Below are 21640 nucleotides of genomic sequence, written 5' to 3'. Positions count from 1 at the left end.
CATTTCCTTTCTTGTGGGTAGACATTAGCAAATATGACCACTGAGGGTTGAAATCAATGGCTCATAATGGTTTTGTGCATTGATTGCCACTGGCTGACTAAAACTAGGAGCCAGATTAAGATTAATGCAATAATGTGAGCAAGGTAATACAAGAGAAAGCCACAGAATGCCAGTGAAGCTGTAGAATGTGATGGAATGTTCTCACATGTGGGGGTGGGGTGACAGCGTGCTCTTCCACTGACTCAAGGCCAACGCTTTGCCGTGTGAGAATGACTTATTGCTGTCCAGCTCAGTGACAAGTAAATTCAGAGACGAACTGCTGATTTGGTTCCAGGCTGTGCTACACAGATCCTGAAGACTTATAGCTTCTATATTATGAAACACTTATAAATATGTATAACACTGTGTAAGGGATGATGAACAATACACCAGACAGTCCATTTATTTGGACCTTGGCAATCATCCCGGAGGGGTTAATTTTGCAATAATGACCTAATTGTACATTTTTCCACGTATAATATTGTTGACTTGTTGACAAATGAGTAAATAAATGGACAAAAATATAGAATTGAGAATAAATTCTATGTGAGAAGAAAAATACTGCAGAGTGATGTAACAAACTAGCAGAGTGTAGGAGATTGGTTGCCAGGGACAACAGTATACAGCTTAATGGTTTGACTACAGAGTGCTGCGTTTGACCAATCAGAACAATCAGAATCAAGTATTCCAGAGAGCTGCACTGTTAAAAAAATTTAGTGGGAAATTACAGTATATTCCAGGTTAATAATTGCTTATTATTTTTTGTGACTTTCACAGCAATTCCACAGTAGGACTTCTCTTGTATAACTGCACTCTTGGAAATCTCTTGATATTTCTCTGAATAGATTTCTTGATTCTTGTTGGTTTTATCTGTGCTGCTGTTCAGTGTCACCATTGTGTAAGTCGAGTACTGATGTCAGTGTTACGGTAAGTAGACACAGGAGAGGAAGATGGATGGTGAATAGTGATTTATTGACAACAAAGGTGCAGGGATGAGGTGAGCAGGGTAGCGGAGTCCAAAGGGTGATCTTGGTGGAGACAGAGGACATGGAGATCGCTGGAGACAGGGCGAATAGTCCACTTAGTGAAAATGAGGTCGGACCAGGAACTGTGGTGATGAGGGTAATGATGAGGTCCAGGTGTGAGTGATTTTGAATGATGTGCAGGTGGGAGCCAAGGAGTGTGATGGGAAATGTATTGCAGAGGCTGGTGACTAGGTTGATATGTGACAGAAGACCCTGGAGGCTGACGAGGGCGTGGCCTATTTGGAGCAGGAAGCCTCCAGGGCGGTGCTGGTTCATGTGGCCAGGGCGGAGTTGGCCATTCAGGCGACCAGGGCAGAGCCGGCAGCTCAGGAGACCAGGGCAGAGCCGGCAGCTCGGGAGACTCGTTCAGAGCCGGCAGTTTGGGTATATAGTCTATATAGTATATATATATATATATATATATATATATATATATATATATATAGTGCAGATGATGGTGACTAGGTTGATATGTGACAGTAGGTGCGTTTCCATCACAGATTTGCACAAAACGTTTGCGATTTTTTCTAAATACCGACAAAAAACTATTGCGAAATGATGGCGTTTCCATTAACTGATGTTATGCGACTAAAAGTCATTCCAAAAATCTTGGCAATGGACGTTGGTAGGTTTATGTATATCCCAGCCACTGAACTGGCCATTATTATTAATCGAAGGAGACGTAGGCGTGTTATCCAAGCATTAATGGCAAGGAAAGGCCATTATACTTGAGAGCGGCACATACTGTATGAGGTGTTTCTGGGTGTTTCTCCCTCATATCTGCTTCAAGGTCTTGATTGTGGCATTTCTTTGAGGTTTAGAATCCAGTATTCCTGTAATTCTTTTGTCTTTTATGAGTTTAATAAAGAACTCTGTCTCATATTCTGTCCAAACATACCATGTCATCTACGTCAGGTGACCTGTAAATGCGCAAAAACTGTTTCCATTGCAGTTTTGCAAAATATTTATTTTTCAAATTGCCTGAAAAACTGCCTCATGTGAGCGTAAAAACTTTTTTGTGATAAATGGGAGGTTTTGCGAAATAGACATGTTTCCATTGGGCGTATTTTCAATTCGCAATTTCAATTTGCGCAATTTGAAGGGTAATGGAAACGCGGCTGCTCTGTGCATCATTAGCTGATGGAAGAAAAAAAATATTGTGTTGCAAGATGATGTCACACCTTTCACATGATGTCACAAAGATAAATCTCAGCAGCTAAATGGAAATATCCATCTACAAACAATAATGAGTTTGAAATAAGATATTGATAAATCTTTATGTTGAAATAATGCTAATAATAGTACTTTGACTAATTTAAAATCAGCCAATTATCTTATTTTATATTCCACCTTTTCATTGTTTTAACAAATATTAATATCACACTTCTGACTTGGCTAGATCAGAAATTTCAATATGAATATACAAGGTCCAAGATTCCAAGCAAATAGAACACCAATCACCATTATTGTGACTTCAAAACGATTACAGTACTAAACAATATAATTTCTTACAGTAGCATGGTTAAAGACAACTTTACAATGTGAATTCACAATAAGACAAGAGCAGTAAATTCTTTGTTGTTTTTTTTTTTTGTGATGTCAGCAACTATTTTTGATTGTATTATGATATGTTTATAATTTAACATGTTATGTGTGTTTGTGTTATGTATGCATCTACATTGGAAACAAATTTCCTCTCGAGGACACATAAAAAAATCGATCTATCTAAATTTTGATGTCAGCATTATTTTGCTGTTGATTAACAGTAATTTGTAAAACAGTAAAAATGACCCATTAATTTCACTGTAAATTTCTGACTACAGTGCTTTATTGTAAAATAATACTCTTTAATCCTGTAAATTCCTGGCAATTATTACACACAGTGTGTGTAAAAAATATATATAATTTAATGTAATTGGTAACCACAGTTTCAAGAAAAATACTGCTGTCATGAAGTTATTTTATGAAACACAGTCAAATTCTTACAAAGAAAAACAAATTAAGAATGAGATGGAATGCTCTGAAAAACATTAAGTTTCTTGCTATAGGCACAGCATTCTTTGTGATCTTCTTAATGATCTTATGTCATGTCAGTTTCTTTGAATCATTCCTTTTCAATCTGATGCCCCACAGGTTTCACAAAAATGTATTTCTCATATCGATTAGTGTGAGTATGATGTGGGGCATGAAAAGGTGTTGCTCAAGGAGGAAGAGACATCACAGGAGAAATAGCACAGTCAATGACTAATTAATGGTGAAGTGCAACGTATATAGTCAATTCAGACTGAATCTATAATTGAGAATAGATGGGATTAGCTTTTAGGGGATTCCAGAGAGCTTAACTAGAGATGACATGATGATGTATTAAGCTAAGCAGGACGTGCCTGTGTTCTGGAAAGTTATTTAAGTGCTTTAAGCCTAGCCTAATAAAACAGTTGTCTGCTTGTAAAATTAATATATGATTGCTGTCACAATAGATGATGACATCCTAAACTACCGTGTTCAATCGTTTAGTCCATTCACAAACCTAAATAAGAGCCCTTGATTGTTATTTTCTTCAAAAGCATTACATGGCGACAAAAAAACACTACAACAATTTCCTAAACACAGTCCTTATATATATATAAAAAAAAAACTTTGCATAAGTGATGAGAAATGTATTTGTTTTACAGTGCTATGCAAAAGTGGCAGCATATATATATATATAGAGAGAGAGAGAGAGAGAGAGAGAGAGAGAGAGAGAGAGAGAGAGACAAAACACAATAGAGATTTATTTCAGAAATATGTAATTATGCCTAATTATGAATGAAAAAAATATGAATTGCCAAAAGTAATATTATAACAAAAATACTATAATCAATGTTCACCCTAAAAACAGAGCAGAAGGAAGCAACTTTGGCCCGAGTGCCACTGTTCTGCAGAGTTTAGTCCCAACCCTAATAATCTAAAAATGTTATCATTAGGCTTTTTAGATTATTAGGTTTGGCTCTTTAATGAAAGTTTACTTCAGTGTTTAATACATTATTGAACAATGATCAATGACAAAGAAGAATCAAACATGAATCTTCCACTTGAGAAAGCTTCATTGAACGCTCCTCACCCATGAAATAGGCGACTGTCTTGCACATCGTGGCTCCAAAGATGAAGTCCTCCAGCAGGCTGGGGATTAGACTAAAGGGCATGCAGAAGATGGCCATCATGAGATCACTAATGGCCAGCGAGAGCAGGAAGGAGTTGGTGACAGTCCGCATTCTCTTGTTTACTATCAGGACCACAATGATCAGCAAGTTCCCAAGAACACTCAGGAGAAAGACAAGTGAGTAAAGAATAATCCTCACCGAGTCCATTTCTAAGGAGAGAGGAAAAATCATATTGGTTAAAAGAAACAACAAATATATTATCTCATGACAACTTTAATGTTACCATGAAATCAAAATTCTTTCTTTTTCTTTTTTTTATGCAATATTGTAGTACTTATTGATTAGTTAAGCTTGTTTCCATATTAGTTAATAGTAGTATAGCTGAAGTGTTAATGTAGTACTTCTCATTAGTCCTGCATTACTTCCTGCATAGTTACTTATTAATGATGGACCTTTATTATAAAGTGTTACCAAAATAACTTCCCCTCCAATTTGCAGCGACATCTCTTATCTTCTCTGATGATATGTTTACTGCCGCAAAGGCAGGAAACCTGTAACTTACATGAGATCGCAGTAATAGCAAATGTCAACTATCCAACGATCCAATCAATTATTGATGGACAAAATTAAGTCACGCCTTACATTTTTTCTTGTTCAAGAAACCATTTCACTCATTAGAATAGGGAAGAAAAGACTATGACAACTTCCATTTAATGCCGACTTTAATAAAGTGAACTAACTTTTCAAAGGTAAATGTTTAAAACACCCTTTGCAATGTACATTTTCATATATTTTACTGCACAAGCTGATGAGCAGAAGTTTATGTGTTGTATGATTATGGGTTATGAGAAACGAATTGAGGGGAGGCTGTTTACATGGCATCATCTCCTCATCAGGGCAGTGATGATGCAGTCCTGAGAAGAAAATGATATTTTTGGTTTCAGATGAGCAATCTGTAATGTAATCACACTCCCAGGCAGGTGGCTGACTGTGAAATCCTTGCCTCAGGTTTAAACAATTAATTCACCATATATCACACACTAACAAAGTATTCTCTATGCATTTTTGACCACTTAGCGTGTAGACGTTATTGATAATCATTCTCCCTGTTTCAGCTGTTGATTCTGGCTCTACAATTCTCATAACTGTGACTTCATATCATACAATGTGACTGTGTCAGATGTATGTTCAGTTTATTTTTGTTTTAGTTCTGGTTTTCCATGTCTGCCTGCCCGCCTGTTTCCTTGGTTAATTTCCTTGGTTACTGATTATGTTACGCGCCTGTTTTATTTTTTGTTGATTACTCCCTGTGTATTTAAGCCTTCAGTGCACACAGTTCTTTATTCGGTGTTGATTTTCGTTAATTTACAGGGTTGTGTTATTTTGCTTATTCCTTGAGATTTCCAGAGTGTTCCGAATTGGATTAAAAATTAAAGACTGTTTTTGTTGTATTCCTTGTGTCACGGAATAGTTGAACATGACACGAGGATTCAAATGCAGAGGAAATTTATTAGACACTGGCAGACAAGATACAAAAACTCCGGTAGCAAGCAGGAAGGAAACACCAGGAACAGGTAACTTGGACAACGAACCAGCACAGGACTACAAACACAGGGAGGCTAAATAGGGGAACAAACAAAGGAGGGTAACGAGAAAGACAGGTGGGACAAATTAACCAATAATCAGATAACAAGATGGGAGGGGCTAGACAATAGACAGGAGAGCACATGACACAAAACAACAAAACACCCATGTGCAGCACAAGACAGGACAGGCATGTGACACTTTGTCATCATGCATTTCATTACAGCCACCTTGTGACAGACTGTATATCTCGTAATTGCAGCTTTAATTCCATAACTGCAGTAAATTTTCTCGTAATTGTAACTTTATTTTTAATAATCGCTACTTTACATATGGAATTTTGAAAAAAATAATATTTCTTGTAATTGTGTCTTTATATCTTGCAATTGTGACTATATTTCGTAATGTTTATTTCTTATTTTAAACTTCATCTCACAATTACATGGTTTATTTTTTACACTGAAGCAGAAACAAGCTTTCAAAGATGTCAATATGGAATCCTTATGTAATCGGCAATAATTTGTCTTCTTCTTAGTCTATTATGTTTAAATGTATGCTGCTTTCTTGTATTCTTCAATATTTCTTAAAAGTCTTAAAGGGTTAGTTCACCCAAAATGAAATTTCTTTCATTAATTACTCACCCTAATGTCGTTCTAAACCCGTAAGATCTTCGGAAAACAAATTAAGATATTTTTGATGAAATTCGAGAGCTTTCTGAAATTGTTGAATAAAGTCATTATTTTGGGGTTTTTTTGTGCACAAAAAGTATTATCCTCGCTTCATAACATTAAGGTTGAACCACTGTAGTCACATGCTATTTTAACATTGTAAGCCTGTCTTAATCGGTCCAATGGCGGTATCCGATAGAACGGGTGAAGGTCTCTGCGCGTTACTGTCTTTCCACGTGGCAAAGTAATTTAGTTCCAATTAAACTAATCTGACTCCATTTTATCACGACCTCGAATTTAGGTTAGAATGCTAATTGGTTAATGGTCATTTATATAATAGTTTAGCAGCACATTTGATTATTATTTTCAACTCTTTACTTATATTTTACCCGTTCATATTAGGAAACTATGTCACTTTGAGGTCCTCACACCTTCTGTTTAACGCGGGCCTCACAATCACAGGCTCGCCAGCTTCGGTTACTAAACAGAGGTAATTGGCTATAAAATCAAAGATACTTTGGTATAGCCCCCGTGGTTTTGCATACACTTGAATTTAAAGTAACGTTTACTTCAGGCAGAGGTATGGCCACTACTACAGATATAAGTAGACCAATATTACTTATCTTATAATAGCTTTGGATTGGCCATGCCGTGGTTTCCCTCATACACTTATCTAAAGTAACATTAAATTAAAACAGAGGTAAGACCTACCCAAATTTAGATTGTTCAGCAGCATTTTTGCTGTTCTAAATGGAAATTCACTTCTTGTCTTTGCGGACCAAGTACACTTGAATTAGTGCCAAATATTAATCGTCACTAATCTGACGCAGACTTCCGGTAACATACAAATCCATTTAATCTACTTGGGAAAACAATTTCAGAGTCTATGAACTCTAGATTGTTGGGTGAATATCTGGTGGTCTCAACGCTACCACACATGTGCTACCTGAGTCACTCTGGGGCTGCCCCTCAGTCTGTTTGTCACCAAGGGTGTCAGTCCCATGTGAGAAAAAAAGAAAAAAAAACTCCGCCACAGCCAGCTCTACTGTGACGTCGAGCCTTCGCAGGAAGACGCGGCACCCGTCTCAGCAGCCCTGAGACAGCTGCTCTTCCCCGGTGAAGGGCCAGGCGGAGAATCTTTTGTTGAATCAATTCTGTTCTGCCACTGGCTTCTACAGCCCGTCTTGGTTCGTCATTGTAACATAGAAAAGCGGTGGATTATGGTCAATCTTGGACCTGCGAGTCCTGAATCAGGCCCTACTTTAGTTCCCGTTCAAGATGCTAAAGCAGAAACACATTTTCAAATGCATCTGCCCCTGAGATTGGTTTGCAACGATCGACCAGAAGGACGCATACTTTTATGTCTCCACCCTATCACAACAGAGATCATTCCTGCACTTGCGTTCTAGGGTCGAGCATATCAGTACAAAGTCTTACCCTTCGGGCTGTCCCTGTCGCCCCGCGTCTTGAGAGAGCATGGTGTTCGTATCCTCAACTATCTCATACAAGTGTCCTCAAAAGATGCCTCGAACACCGGGGGGCCACATACAACGGGCATGCAGTAGCGGGGATCTGGATGGGCCCTCAACTGCATTGGCACATCAACTGCCTCGAGTTGCAAGCAGTACACCTTGCTCTGAGCCGCCTCAAAACACCACTGCTTGGCAAGCACGTGCTGGTCCGTATGGACAACACTGCGACCGTTGCGTACATCAACTATCAAGGTGGTCTACGCTCCCCTCGCATGTCACAACTCGCCCGCCATCTCCTCCTATGGAGTCAGAAGCATCTGAGGTCGCTTTGTGCCACTTATATCGCCGGCCTGCTATATTGTGCCGCCAATGAGCTCTCACGACTGCCTGTGGCCCCAGGAGAGTGGAGACCAGCTGATGTGGGACCACTTCTGGGCTGCACAGATAGATCTGTTTGCTTCTCCGGACTCGTCCCATTGCCAGTTGTTCTTTTCCCTGACTGAGGGGACCCTCAGCTAAGATGTTCGATTGGTACCGTGCTTCCCTTTCTGCAAGAGGGGTTGGAGCGAAGGCTGTCTCCCTCCACCCTTAAAGTGTATGTTGCCTCTATTGCTGCACATCACGATGCAGTTGATGGAAAATCTGATCATCAGGTTCCTGAGGGGCGCGAGGAGACTGAATCCGCCTCACCCCCCCTATCCCCTCTTGAGACCTATCTCTGGTGCTGACGGCACTGCAGAGACCTCCCTTTGAGCCATTGCAGACAGCTGAGTTAAGAAACAGTTCTCCTGCTTGTGTAGCATGTCTGGAACGGACTCTCGCACATCAAAAGACCACACCACCACTCAACAATGAGATCCAAAGTTTTCTTTTTAATCTGTAACGAATAGAGGTCATCAGTGGACCAATGGAACATCAGCTTCTCTCTTTCTCTCAGATAACAGTAATAATCACGGAGAGAAGCAACATTGCGTGTGCTCGTGAGCCTCGCGCACAGGTTGACTGAGGCTATTACAGATCGCACGAGGGAAAACCCCAGAGGTGTTCCACTGATGACGCTCCCTCCCCAACAAACACCCAAAGAAAAAGTTCTGCTATTTTACTGTTATGTCGTCTTATGAACAACGATCTGAACAAAATTTTGTGATGTTCATTAACTAAATATAAAAGTAGAGAGAATACTTATATATTAACAATATAGACAATAAATTAAAAAAATATATATATATATAAAAGAAACACATCAATGAATAATTCACACCAGTTACATTCTCCACCCTGAACTTCACAAATTTTGACTTATACAGGGATCATATACACTGGAGCTATTAGACCAACTGTTTTCCAGAACATGGTGCAACAAAATGTTTCCCACTCACAGGGAAGGTGAGTACAGCAGGTTGATCAGGCCCACTGCAATCACCCGCAAAAGGTGCCTTAAACACCATTCATCTCAAATGAAACTTCATCTTGGATCTGGAACAACAAATGTGCTGAAATGCACTGACTCACATAGACTTAACCTTACAACTTAAAGATAAACAATATTGTAATACAATGCAATGTTCTAATACCATAAATTCTCATTTCAATAAAGATCTTACAACCCCCCCAACTGGATTCAGCGTTCTGATAGATTGAGTCATGTTCTCTATCAATCTATTGACAGGTTTCACCATCCTACCCACTCTGGTTCGAACTCTCATTTCTCCTTGACCAGGAGGTGGCTCTAAAACTCCAGCAGGTGAAACACAACGGCCATCATGGAAAACCGCCTCAGAAAGTGAACTGCGAGAATCTCAGTCCTTCATCTGGAATGACTACATTGCTGTTCTTTTTGGTACAATCATCTTTTGACGCCAACTGCTCCGGACCCAATGACTCAGGGACTACATCCAATGATGCAGCACTATCAGACCTGCAGGACAACCTCTGCTGAGGATCCTCAGAAATTGTGGTTCTTTCCACCCAACTAGCAACTCGATCAGACACAGAACACATCTCAGATGCAGAAACAACGTCATCCAAGGATGCACTCCTGCTTCCAAGGGGAGATTCACCACCATCCCCAGGTGACTCAGGACCTCCCAACTCGAGCGGCAAGAAGTTAGCTTGCAATAGCAAATTACGATGAACGGTTTTCTCCTGGCCCGTTTTGGTGTTACGAATGCGATAAATATGGCACTGGGGATTCAACGCAACTACCCTATAGGGTGTGGACTCCCACCGGTCTGCCAATTTTCTCTTCCCACGTTCACCTTTGTTGGCCAGGAGAACTTGATCGCCCATGTCAATGCTACAGCCCTTCATCTTCCTGTTGTAAAACTCGGTCTGGCGTTGCTGACTTGCATCAATGTTCCTCTGAGCGACTGTCAGAGCCTCTTTCAGGTCATCTCTCAACCTTTTCACATATTTGTCGTAATCAACAACGTCACAGTCTCTCTCAACACTACCAAACATCACATCTACGGGTAGCTTCGGGATTCTACCAAACATTAGGTAGAATGGAGCGTAGCCTGTGGACTCGTGCGCCGTACAATTGTACGCAAAAGTCAGTGTCTGAAGCAGCTGTGACCACTTTTCCTTAGACCTTGGCGGCAGTGCTCTGACCATGTTGCCCAATGTTCTATTGAACCGTTCAACATGGCCATTACCCATGGGGTGATAGGCAGTCGTTCTGGACTTTTTTACCCCGGCAACCTGCAGCAACTCTCGGATCAGTTGGCTCTCAAAATTAGCCCCTTGATCCGAGTGGATCCTGTCAGGAAAGCCGTACACACAGAAATATCGATCCCACAACTGTCGGGCTACCTGCTTTGCTGATTGGTCACGACATGGAAAGGCATGTGCCATACGGGAAAAATGATCAGTAATGACTAACACGTCCACATTACGGCCTTTGGAGCTTTCTGCAGTCCAAAAATCAATACATACTAGCTCCATTGGGCTTGACGTTTTAATGCTCTCTAGTGGGGCTCTGCCTTCAGGTTCGAGTGTTTTACTGACAACACAGCGCTTGCAACACTTAACGTATCTACGAATGTCGCGTTCCAACCCGACCCAGAAGAACCTCTGCCTTGCCAGATGCATAGTTCTACCTTGGCCCTGGTGCCCTGCTTCGTCGTGGACGCCTGTTATCGCTTGTTTTATCAAAGAAGATGGGACAACATACTGTAACCGCTTCTTTCCCGCAAGGTTGTCTTTGCTTGTACGATACAGTACACCATCAAGTACCTTCAACTTGTCCCATTGCTTCAAGACTCTGAGCACTTTATATGTCTCACTAGCACGCTCAAGACGTGAGGCTCTCTTGCCTCTATTAAAGTAAAACAGGACCCTGGACAGACAAGGATCACACTGTTGCCTATCTCGGAGTTCATCTAACGAGAAGACTGGTAACGGGCACTGCCCAGGAGGCAACAAATTCTGGGTGTCTTGTGCGATCCAGGAGACTGCTCTCGACTCAACCCCTGCTTCCCAGTCACTGTGACCCTCTAACACTGCAGACACCTCAGTACTGGAGAGCGGACAACAGCTAGGAGTTACATAAGGAGGACATTCAGCACTCTGGACACCAGCACTAAGCCTGAATGCATCCTGCACGGTGTCTTTCTCAAACTGTTCTGCTTCCCCAAGCAATGCAGTGTAAGGCTCATACAACAGTCGCTGACTAACCCTGTTGTGGACAAAGGGTTGACGACTTAAAGCATCGGCCACTATGTTCTTACTGCCTGGAATGTACTTGATGCTGAAACGATAAGGCGCCAACTTGGAAACCCATCTCTGCTCACACGCGTCGAGTTTAGGCTTTGTAAGGATGTAAGTTAAAGGATTGTTGTCCGTCCAAACAACAAATGCATGGCCTTTCAGCCAATGGCTGAATTTGTCGCAAACGGACCATTTCAAAGCCAAAAACTCTAAGCGGTGAGCAGGATACTTTGCCTGAGCGCGAGAAAGGGCTTTGCTAACGAAAGCAATCGGCCGAGCTCTAGTCTCACCCTCTGCGATCTGCGATAACACAGCGCCCACCCCATCCATGGACGCGTCAGTGGACAAAATAAATGGGCGACTAAAATCAGGATGTGTCAGAACCACGGAATTTATCAGAGCGGCTTTTAGCTGCTGGAAGGCCCTACTGTGCTCCTCTTTCCAGTCACCAGAACTCAACTTCTTGAACACAGCAGCACCCTTCTCAGGAGGCTTCTTGCCCCTCGGCGCGGCTGTCAAAGAAAACAGGGGTTTCGCGATGGTAGAGCAATTTTGGATGAACCTCTGGTAATACAACACCATTCCAAGGAAGGATTTAATCTTCCTTTGGGATGGTATTACCCCATCTTCCATCATCAAATCAGCCTCCGTCACTGCTCCTATAGCGCTAACCTTGTCTGGGTCGGTCGCTACTCCTGAACCATCAATAATGTGCCCCAAGAATCGCACACACCGCCGGAGGAAATGGCATTTTTTAGGGGCTAACTTTAACCCGTGCTCTCTGAGCCTACTGAACACCATACCGAGTCTCTTGATTGCCTCACCCTCATCTGGCGCGTATACAAGTAGGTCATCCAAATAGCAAAGCAACGTCAAGAAGTTTTGATCGCCAAAGATATTTGTCATCAAGCGCATGAAGCTAGCGGGACTATTGCACAACCCTTGCGGTAAGCGATTAAACTCGTAAAGACCCATCGGTGTCGTGAAGGCCGTAAGATTTTTGTCTTCCTCCGCCATTGCGATATTATAAAAACCGGAAGTGAGATCCATCGCGCTAAAGATCACGTTTCCTCCCAAGGCCGCCAAGCAGTCTGCTTGGTGCGGTAAGGGGTGAGCGTCCTTGATGGTCCGGGCATTAAGCCAGCGGTAATCGACGCAAACACGAAGATCACCGCTTTTCTTCCATACCAGGACCAGTGGAGACGCCCACTCACTACATGACTTCCGGATAATCTCTTGCTCTTCCATCTCAGGGAGCACTTTTCTCAGTTCCTGATACTGAGCTGGAGGAACGCGCCGGTATGGAAGTCTGAACGGGCGGTTATCTGATAGGTGAATCCTATGGACAAACTCTTTGGCTTTACCACAGTCTAGCTTGTGTTTAGAAAATACATCTTGATATCCCTGAATCAACTGCAAAAGCTGCTCTTTCCAGTACGGAGTTACTTCGCAAGACTCGATATCAAGGTCACTAAGACCAAGCTTCCGCATCGCACTGTGAAAATCAAAGGGAGAACTACCCGTATCCACACCAGAGGAGACAGACTGGCTCTGAACACTCACAGTCTCTCCATTACCATACTCAGGTTGCACGTCCAGGTCTTCGACCGCTAAAACAGGAGATACATCGGCTATTTTAGCATTCCGCCTCAAAGTGACCGGCTTACTAGATGGGTTGATCACCTTAACCGGCACCCATCTGTCACCAGGTAATGTGGCTATAACACGCCCGACTAAAACACCTTTCTGGTGAGTTTGTGCCTTAGACGGCTCAACTAACACAGTACTGCCCACAGAAATAGTGGAACTTGCTGGGAGTCTGCCCCACACAAGGTGTTCGTGCTGAGGCAAAAGTGTAACGGCCTGAGTGAGCTTAACAGTACCGACAATGTTTGGGATACTACCACCCTCCCATCTGTTATGCCCAGACAGCATACTCAAAAACCGTTGAATCTCTGGTTCCCCTGTAGAATTTGGCTGATTCATGACACGCCAATAACTTTGAGACCGTTTAAGTTGACTGAGAACATACTTGATCACATTAGTACCAATAATGAACTGGTCTTTTTGCCCTGGTACGACCAAGGTAGGCACAATAACCGAATGTCCATACACATGCAACTTTAGCTGATGGATGCACTTGGGCTTGACCCGAACACCACCACAACCGACTAGCAAGACATCAGTGGGAGGCTGAACAGGCTCAAGGGTCCCGCATGCATCCAACAACTTACGCTCAGTTTCCTCATTAATAGTGCATGCCATAGAACCAGTATCTAACAGGCCTTGGCAAGTGACTGTATCATTCACCAACACATCGGTATAAAACAAACTGTCAGCTTTTTCCAGCTTCGCGATGTCCTGAAACAAAATTATACTGTCACTTGACTCAACCTGACAATGGTTGCTATAGATTACCATTGGATCGTCTTCACTGATGAGAGGCTGACTTTTAACACTCACATTGCCCCCTCCCCAATGTGAGTGATCTAGTTTCCCTGATCGTCACCAGTCTGGGCCACAGCTCGGCCAGCAACCTTGCGACACTCCCTACGTTGATGCCCAATCTCTAGGCAAGCGAGACATCTTTTTTCTCTCATACAGTGGGAGCGAGTCGAGTGAGATCTGTCTCCACAGACTTCACATGAAGGGGATCGATACCACTGTGATGTTCGGGGATGTGGTTCTGAAGCAGGTAGGGTCGTGCGCTCCAGCACCCTTTCTAACATTTTCAACACACGCTCTAAACTACCCAATTCTGCGGATTCACTTGTTTTAGGGTGCAGGACTGCAGTACACGATGCAGAGGTTATGCCCATACTTTCGCTTCCTACTGCTATCTGAGTGCTGACAGGTTTTTCAGCAACAACAGCCTGATTCACAACAACTTTAGGTGCAGACTGGACCGGCCTCCGAGATTTAAAGTCTCTCTCATGCTCGTCGATAGCCTCTTGGACCTCCTCAGTTGACCATTTGCTTATGGGCTTGCACCTAAAAACACTGGAAAGGTCAGTACTGGGACAGTTCCTGATAAACATCATTGCAATCTCTGAGCTCATATTTTCCATCTCTCCACCACATCTTTGCAGGTGAGCATCTGCTAGCTCGGCTGCCTCATTCAACCTGACCCAATAATCAACAGGGTGCTCGTTAGGCTTTGGCTGTGTCGCATAAAAATCGGCTAACGGCTGGCAAGAGCCAGGGCTTTCGCTAAAATAACGCCGTAGTACCTCATAGACAATCTCAGGACAGAGTACTGCGGCCGGGCTGCTTTTCAGCTTGACCTTAACAATGCTCTTTGCCCGGCCGCAGAGATGATTCAATATCTCTTCCACACTGTCGGCTTTGTCGCAACCCTTTCTGGACAAATATACCTCCATCTGCTCAATCCACTCCAGGATGGTGAACTTATCACTACCATCCCCTCTGAACACTTGTGGTTCCTTAATGTCAGCTTTGACTATGAGATTTAATTTGGACAGATCAAGATTCGGGGACGGAGGCATTGTCCTAGAGGGCTGCTGCTCAGACGACGGAGCGGAACCAGGTAATGCTGAAGTCTGGTTTGTTAGCAACCGTGTGACAATGGAGTCACCTATCTGGCTTCCAAGCTCACCAATAAGGTCACGTAGTTGCTGTGTAACATTGTCACAACCAGTATTGGCAGGAGTGAAAGACTCTGGTTTACACGGCTTGTTATTGGGAAGCGCAGTTGGAACAGTCACAGAATCATAGGCCAACACACGTGGTTTACCGACTTTAGGAACGCCTACCCCAAAAAATCCTCGACCCCTGCCAATATGTGGTGTTACCAGGTCTTCATTCCATCCCCCTTCGGCCATTTTAGAAATGGAAAATGACACCAATGAAGATCATAAACAAAAATTAACTTTACAGTTATTGTACGTTCTTCTTTCAAGCGAAGAAGAAAACAAGAAAAAAAAAAAAAAAAAAAAAATTTAAACGCAACAGTCCGATGAGCGTGTGTGTGGTGTGTGAAGCGAGAGTTCAGTACTATCAATGTCCAGACACTACCACCAAAACGTCAACGATGAAGATTCTTTGGTCGTCGATTTCAGAAGCGTTGTGATTCCGCGTTGTTGAACCCCAGCGATCAGCTACAGCAGATCTGGTGTATCCGGGTCACGGCACCAAATTATGTAGCATGTCTGGAACGGACTCTCGCACATCAAAAGACCACACCACCACTCAACAATGAGATCCAAAGTTTTCTTTTTAATCTGTAACGAATAGAGGTCATCAGTGGACCAATGGAACATCAGCTTCTCTCTTTCTCTCAGATAACAGTAATAATCACGGAGAGAAGCAACATTGCGTGTGCTCGTGAGCCTCGCGCACAGGTTGACTGAGGCTATTACAGATCGCACGAGGGAAAACCCCAGAGGTGTTCCACTGATGACGCTCCCTCCCCAACAAACACCCAAAGAAAAAGTTCTGCTATTTTACTGTTATGTCGTCTTATGAACAACGATCTGAACAAAATTTTGTGATGTTCATTAACTAAATATAAAAGTAGAGAGAATACTTATATATTAACAATATAGACAATAAATTTAAAAAAAAATATATATATATAAAAGAAACACATCAATGAATAATTCACACCAGTTACACTTGCTTTGGCCTCTATCAAGAGGGTAGGGGACCTGCATGCATTTTCGGTCAACGAATAGTGCCTGGAATTCGGGACGACCAACTCTCACGTCATCCTGAGACCCAAGGTTCCTACCACTCCCTTTCGGTACCAGGTGGTGAACCTGCAAGCGCTGCCCCCGGAGGAGGCAGACCTAGCCCTGTCTTTTCTCTGTCACGTCCACACTCTGCACCTGTAGGTGGACAGAACGCAAAGCCTAAGGACCTCAGACCAGATTCTATAGCCTTCGTGTCGAGCCGGTAACTTCCCGTGTGCACTCTTCTCATAGAAGCCAGTCAACACCATAGGCCCCGCTCAAAGTGTCGGCATGCTGCGCCATTCCCCTCCTATGGACTGGATACATGCGCCATTCTTGCTCCAGTTGAGTTCCCCGTTAGCCGAAACCTGTTGAGTTCCTCCACACCCCTCGGCAGTCGGACGTGGCGGAGCGTCAGGCCGACGCCAGGCCTAACACTTGTATGCATTGGTGGAACTTGTGCTAGGCTGGGTCCCATATGGTGTGATCCCTACAGTGATCCCATATGTGTATTCTTCCACGGTACGGCTTCCTGCGGCGAGCCTGTGTCTTTTCCTTGGCAGAGGCCCCTGCTATAGGCCGGAGCCACCTCAGTAACATTCCATATGTTGTACTGTCCGGAAACGGCCAGTCCATATGTGTAACTTCCACATTATACCTCCCTACGGGCAGGATGTGGCTTCCGCAGCATCTCCCTTTCCACCGAAAGGGCACACTTTCCCACTGTTATCCAAGTTTGCCTGAGTGGGTCATGCGGAACATCAGTGGACTTCCCTGGCCTAAGCCCTGTCCCATCTCCACGACGCACCTGCTGCTCATTATATGCTCACGCTGTGAGGCAAAGCAGCTGATGCAATTATCGCATGCCAATGTGCATTGGCTCGTTTTGTTACACTTGAAGTAGATTTGTCTCTCAAAGCGATCCCAATCAGTACGGAACATCAGACTCACGTCTCCGTTCCCTCCTTCAGGGAATGAGGGTTACATTTGTAACCGAGACATTGTCATGTATGAAACAGCTATGCCAGAATGAGATGGTCTAATAAGTACGCATTGCTGCTTCACACATGTTCCCGCCCCCACGGTCACAGCACAAAAACACTATTAATACTTAATTTTGATTATTTATATCAACTGGATTTCTGTTAATGCAATACAGTGAATGACAACTATCAGTGGTCTCCCAGTGGCTTACATTATTTACAGTTTAGTGTTAAGTGATTAATTTACACCAAAACAAAAGATAATGTGTTTGCCTTTAAAAACATTATTTTTGTCTTACATTTGATAGTGAACACTGCTGAAAATTCCAGCATAAATCAACATGAATTCCATGCTGGTCCAGGCCGGTTTATGCTGGTTAGTGCTGTTCTAGCTGGTTGGTCAGCATATTAATGCTTCTCTCAAGCAAATCAGAGCTGGTGAAGCTGGTTCCAGGGCTGTAGTACTCGAGTCCGGTCTCGAGACTGTGTTTCTATGGTCTCGGACTTGTTTTGGACTCGCTGGTATTCGGACTCGTACTTGTCTCGGTCTCGGCCACTGGTCTTGCCAAATATGGCTTTTGGTCTCGACCAAGTCCAGGTGTCTTTATTATGTTCCCAGTAAGCACACATACGTCGCCGCTTGATGAAACTTTTTTAATTTGATTGGTTCAACCGCCACCCGCCCGAATTTAAATAAAATATTCTTTTTCGTCACGGCATCCGCCCGATCCGCGGTTTATCCGCATCTCTAGTGTGTGTGTGTGTGTGCGTGTGAGAGTTGGCTCGGCCCTCCCTCATGCAGTTTAATTGGTTGACATCGCGAGTATGATTGACAGGAACAGAATGTGAGGCTGATCAGACAGTCGTTTAGATTGTGAATGTGTGTGCGCCTTTAGGCCTATATAATTATTTTTGACTATTCTTTGAATTCTCAATTATTCAATTGTAACTCAATTAGTCAATTATTTTAAATTAAATTAAAATCAGTCATTATTTCATTATTACATAATGATTTAATTTCTATAGGCTATATTTTTAAAAATAGAGTCGGCTCTTCATATATGCGAGCCAGCTCCCGACGTTCACCTACAAGAGCAGGCTCTTAGATCCGGCTCATTCACGAACGACCCATCACTACTAATAACCATCACACACTAGATTATCTTCGCACAAATGCTTGTACTGTTAAGTATACTGTGCAAAATGGTTCTTATGAATTTCTTAAACAACTTACTGATGAATTTATTTTAAAATTCTGCAGTTTGTTCTCAAATAAAAACAATTAATAAATAATAAATTACACTGTGTTCATTGTTGTTTAACCAAACTTTAATGTTTTCTGAAAATACATGTCTTTCCTATTAACCCACGTCCATATAACAATATAATACAATACAATATTTTTTTCAGGGAAGGCATAAACCAACCATAGGGGTACACTCTGTAATACTGGTCACTTCTTTTCTACACAACTGTACACCTGGAGTGAAGCTATATTGTCATTTAGTTGCTCAAATGCTCAGTACTAGTACCTAGCAATGGTAACAGTAGTGGGTTGGTGTTTGTATATCAGTTCTAACACTGCTATTATGAGGTATCACCATATGTCATCATTCTGTTTTCTTTAGATTAGAAGATTATATGATTTCAAGGGGAATGTCTATACTTAAAAATCATGGGTGTTGTGACACTGTTTTTGCTTTTAGATCAACAAAAAATAACCCAAAATGATTGTCTTGATAATGTCATGCATAATGTCATCTTTGTCATCTCGTGATGTCATCTTCGCGAGCAACTTACACCGGTACTGACTGGACGTTTTAAAGTTGGAACGGTGTCTCTGTCTCAAAGGGCCTAGGCGCAGGAGCTGGCCAAATAGCTGGGGGGGGGGGTTGCCAAATGATGTAAAATTTTGGAATGTTTTTTTAATTTTTTTAATCTTGTACATCCTCACATTGGAGTCTCGAGTTAATGTACAAAGTTTGGTTTCGATACGTGACAGCGTTCCTGAAATATGAACTACTTCCTGTTTTGGCGACTACGACCACTGATTTCGTTTGGCTGTGACGGGCAAACGCTTCCGAAAATCAAAAATCCTTCTAGTAACTTTTGTGAGGCTTGGTCCAAGGATTATGTATGTCCAGTTTCGTGAAGTTCGGAACAAATTCGTGACCTGTAAAAATTTAGTTTTGCTTTCTGTTCAATTCAATATGGCGGACGAACGACATGGACTCGTGATGTCATCTTCGCGAGCAACTTAATAAATAAGCAAATAAGCTTTTGTTTAGCAATTTCTGCTCATATGTTATATATATATATATATATATATATATATATGTACGTTTATACAACTATTCGGGGTTCGGGCTGATAGAGACATTAATTCGTCTCGGAAATCTATTGGCGGTGGTTTGTGTGTCTATATGGACACACGCTGGGCTACCCAGTACACCGTCCGGGAACGTATGTGCACACATGACTACGAAATCCTGGTTGTCTCATTTCGCCCCTTTTATCTCCCGAGGGAGTTTGGACAGATCACTATCATATTGGCCTATGTACCTGGGCCGGACTTTGTGGGAGCTGCAGCCAGGATAGCAGAGAGCTACAACACCGCCCTGTCCCGTGCAGTTAGTCAACCCGTCCTGTTATTCGGGGACTTTAATTCCTGTGACCTGTCTGATCATCTACCCACTTTACATCAGTATGTGGACTGTCCCACCCGCCTGGCACGTACCCTAGATAAGTGCTATGGCAACATACTAGACACCTATAAATCCATCTGCAGGCCTGCCTTGGGGAAATCTGACCATAATGTCGTCCACCTAGTTCCACGTTACAGGGCTAAGCTGAGACGGGAAAAGACTGTGACTAAGGAAATTAAGATCTGGACTGAGGACTGTATGGAGGAGATGAAATGCGAGCTGGAGACTACTGACTGGTTATTTCTTAACTCATGTGACACACCTCATGAACTAATGACACTTTTACATCCTATCTGTTGTTTAATGAAAGTAAAATCACTAGAACTAAAATTGGTAGAATATTTCCTAATAACAATTTATGGATGTCAAGTGATCTTAAGGAATGTATTCGTGAGAAAAAACATGCTTTTAAAAACGGTAATATTGAGTTACTCAAGAAAAAAAGAAGCGAACTAAGATCGAAACTGAGTAAAGCAAAAATAGAATATAAGGATAAAATTGAATGTTATTATTTCTCAGGAAATGCCAAGAAAGCATGGGAAGGTTTAAATGTGATGATGGGTCGGGAAACTAAGCAAAACCGTACCCCCCTGTCACACTCCTCTCCATCTTTTGCAAATGATCTAAATGTCTTTTTCAGTCGTTTTGACAAAAATGATTTCAGTGCTGAACGTGATAGTGTGTGTAGGTCCATTTCGGGATATGTCCCTATTACACTGAATGAACATGATATTATAGCCAGCCTGTCCAGTATTGAGCCCAACTCAGCCCCGGGGCCAGATGGCCAGAGAGGGAGAGTTTTAAAAGAAAATGTCCATGAACTAAAAGGTATTGTGCTGGAGTTATTCCAGTACTTGCTTAATTCTTTAACAATGCCCAAATTATGGCAAATGTCCTATATTGTGCCTATCCCTAAAAAACCTGGAGCTACTGAACTAAAAGATTTCAGGCCCATTGCTCTTACTTCCATCTTAGGAAAATGTTTTGAGAGAGTTATAAGCAAACATATTACAGCATCAGTTTCTAACAGCTTAGATCATCTCCAGTTTGCTTACAAAAGTCTGAGGAGAACCGATGACGCAACTGTCAGTATGTTTCACACCCTGGCAAAGCACCTTCAAGCCCCCTCCCACCTTGCTAGGGCCTTGTTTATCGATTTTACATCTGCCTTTAACAGCATGCAGATCCACACCCTGCTGCAGAGACTTATCGATATAGGAGTAAATGGTGGTATTATCCACCTTGTAAGGGACTTCCTCTCTGACCGCCCTCAACAGGTTCTGGTTAATAATACTCGGTCTGACATCCTTGTGCTTAACACTGGCGCCCCGCAAGGGACTATTCTATCCCCATTACTCTTCTCCATTTAAACAAACGAATTCCAATTAGATCTGGAAAATTTTCGTTTGTTCAAGTATGCAGATGATATGGCCCTGGTTGCTTTATTAAAGAGGGGGGACATAGTCGGAGAGGAAGTATATAGAGCACATGTGTCATCTCTCCAGAAATGGTGCGATGAAAGTTCCTTAGAGATAAATGTAACAAAAACACAGGAACTTGTCTTTCATGAAAAGGACCCTGTGCAGCCCCTTATAATTAGGGGACAAATTGTAGAGGTAGTAGAA

General features: G+C 42.5%; 1 protein-coding gene across 1 annotated transcript in view; it reads right to left on the bottom strand.

Moving 5' to 3' along the window:
- cckbra (cholecystokinin B receptor a) overlaps nucleotides 1–21640 on the bottom strand; it is a 169114-nt gene that overhangs the window by 51188 nt on the left and 96286 nt on the right. Inside the window, exon 2 of the mRNA XM_079851878.1 lies at nucleotides 4165–4413. Coding sequence (XP_079708004.1) covers nucleotides 4165–4413 — 249 coding nt within the window. The remainder of the gene's footprint in view (nucleotides 1–4164; nucleotides 4414–21640) is intronic.

This window comes from Squalius cephalus, assembly GCF_949319135.1.
Source record: "Squalius cephalus genome assembly, chromosome: 2".
NCBI classification, from domain to species: domain Eukaryota; kingdom Metazoa; phylum Chordata; class Actinopteri; order Cypriniformes; family Leuciscidae; genus Squalius; species Squalius cephalus.
Note: the sequence above shows the minus strand (reverse complement) of the source record. Positions and strands in the feature narration are given on the sequence as shown.